The sequence below is a fragment of the Oratosquilla oratoria genome, chromosome 28 (assembly GCF_046742065.1).
Source record: "Oratosquilla oratoria isolate Oo_2021 chromosome 28, ASM4674206v1, whole genome shotgun sequence".
NCBI classification, from domain to species: domain Eukaryota; kingdom Metazoa; phylum Arthropoda; class Malacostraca; order Stomatopoda; family Squillidae; genus Oratosquilla; species Oratosquilla oratoria.
In genome coordinates this window covers 53,589,460-53,591,959 of record NC_134804.1, presented here as the reverse complement: position 1 = coordinate 53,591,959, position 2,500 = coordinate 53,589,460, and the positions used below count along the sequence as shown (strand labels likewise).

The 2,500-nt window shown below is 41.0% G+C and overlaps 1 protein-coding gene across 1 annotated transcript in view; it reads right to left on the bottom strand.

Annotated features, from left to right (window-relative positions):
• The window catches only part of LOC143040190 (uncharacterized), a 2,015-nt gene extending 762 nt beyond the window's left edge, over positions 1 to 1,253 (bottom strand). The window contains exons 1-2 of the mRNA XM_076210857.1: positions 1,133 to 1,253; positions 1 to 971 (exon numbers count right to left, since the gene is read on the bottom strand). The exon at positions 1 to 971 is cut by the window's left edge and continues 762 nt beyond it. Coding sequence (XP_076066972.1) covers positions 1 to 971; positions 1,133 to 1,235 — 1,074 coding nt within the window. The 5' untranslated portion in view covers positions 1,236 to 1,253. The remainder of the gene's footprint in view (positions 972 to 1,132) is intronic.
• Positions 1,254 to 2,500: the final 1,247 nt, after the last annotated feature.

Sequence of the window (2,500 nt, the reverse complement as noted above, 5' to 3'; positions counted from 1 at the left end):
TCTGACGAATTGCTTCATAAGGCCCAGTTTTAAGTGTAGTGGAGGAAACAGTACTTTTTTGGGATCCAACAATGGCTCCCATTTTACGTTGTTCTTCCCCACACAAAACTCGGTTCGCTGTGGCCAGTCACGCTTGAGGTAGTGTGACACGGTATTCCTGCTGTCCCAAAGGCAAAGATAACAAGGATACTTGGTAAAGCCGCCTTGGAGACCCATTAGGAAAGCCAGCATTTTGAAGTCTCCTATAACCTCCCAACAGTACTCTCCATATTTCAAGGCATCTAACAAAATCTTGACACTGTTGTATTCCTCTTTGAGCTTGACAGAGTGGGCGAGGGGAAGAGATGGGTACACATTCCCGTTATGAAGCAGCACTGCTTTGAGGCTCCTACACGAGCTGTCGATAAAGAGTCGCCACTCTTTGGGGTTATGGGTAATTCCAATTGCCTTAAACAGACCGGTCACATTGTGGCAAAAGCAAAGCCCATCTTGACTAGTGAAAAAGCTTGAAAAATGCTGGTGACGCTTTCTCTGACCTGATATGTGCACACTCTCATCTAGCAAATTCCACTGCTTGAGTCTCGACGTCAAAAGCTCGCCATTTGACTTCGTGAGGCCAAGATCTCTGATGAGGTCATTGATGTCTTCTTGGTTGGGGTAGTATGGATTTCTGTCATCAGTTGCGTCTCTGAACTCTGGATCAGTGTCTTCATGCTCTTCTGAACTACTATTCTTTTGTAAACACTGCTGCTCTCTCATGGGAGGAGTGGGTACGGGGAGCTCAGAGCAGTGTGGCACTGGCGCAATGGATGACAGAAGATCAGGATATATGATAGCAGGCGCATTTTTGCCTCCTCGACGTTTGGAAGGGTCTACCATACAGAAGAAGCAATTGCTTGAGTGATCAGTTGGTTCCCTCCAAATTCGGGGGACTGCAAATTTCATAGCTCTGTTTTCCCCTCTGTACCAACCTGTAAAAAGCAGAATGAAAACATAAGTATAAAAATAAAACAAATAAATTTTGCTATAAACTATTTGTAAATAAAATTATATATATATATATATATATATATATATATATATATATATATATATATATATATATATATATATATATTAGGTTTTTTCTTACCTTCCAGAGTTCTTTTGCAGAGATCGCAGGTGAAATGAGGTGCCCAAAGTTTGTCCTGATCCCCAACAGGCATGCCGAAATATGCTTTGTAGGCCTCGCGCATTTTTGGTGATCTTTCCAGAGAGTATTTTTTAGCTCTAGTTTTGATAAACTAGCCACAGACGTAGCAAAATGCGTCTGGCGGATGCTTACAACCTCTTGACGCCATGCTGAAAGAAGTCAGATAGGAATGACTGATGACGAACGTATTGTCTACGCAGAGACGGCTAGAAGTAAACTGAACAGTTTAGAATACGTTCCCTGCATTTATACTGCCATCTACGTTGCAAGAATGTTCTAGAAGTTTGTGGAACGTTTCGAAAGAATTGTTTTGAATGTTCTGGAGTCATCCAGAAAATTCTTTAATTTTTTTTTCCACCATATTAGTGCGGAATTTGTTTGAATTGTTGGGGATAATTGAAACTAGCCTATTATAATAGGCTAGTTTAAAAAAATCGCTGGCCAGTCTAGAATAATCAAAGTTTTAAGAGAATAATCATTATTTTCTTAACTTTGTAGATAAAAGGAAATAGAAAATAACATTTATTGACCAAAGACAGAAAAAAGTCAAAATTTTGTAACACTGTGTAATCATAATAATAATAATAATGATAATAACAATAATAATAATGATAATAATAATAATAATAATAATAGTACTAATAATAATAATAATAATAATGATAATAATAATAATAATAATAATAATAATAATAATAATAATAATGATAACAATAATAACAATGATAATAATAACAATAATAATAACAACAATAACAATAATAACAACATTAATAACATATTACTAACAAAACAACAAAAATAATAATGATAACAATAACAATAATAATAACAATAATAACGACAACAGCAATGCTCATCATCACCATCTGGAATGTCCTCCTCGTTGTGGCGAGACCCGGCCCGCTCCGCCCGGATCCCCGGAGGAGTCGGGAGAGACTGCGCTGCGCTTCGACCAAAGCCGACCGACTGATGACCGCACGAGGAGAGACGATAGGTCGGTCGGCAGATACCACATGGGAATTTATTGAAAACGCCGGCTGGCCCAGGATCCCCAAACAACACACGCCGACCGGCTGATACCACACGTGAACATTCGACCTAGCCGGCTGGCCCAGGACCGCAAGAACAGGAGGCCAGCCGGCAAATACCACACGGGACCTCACCACCGCCGGTCGGCAAAGGGGATCCTGAGAAGAGGCCAGCCGGCTGATACCACACGGGACGCAGCGCAGCGCAGGGCGAGGCCGACCGGCAAAAGCCACACGGGACTTCTCCGCCGACCGACCGATGACCGCACGAGGAGAG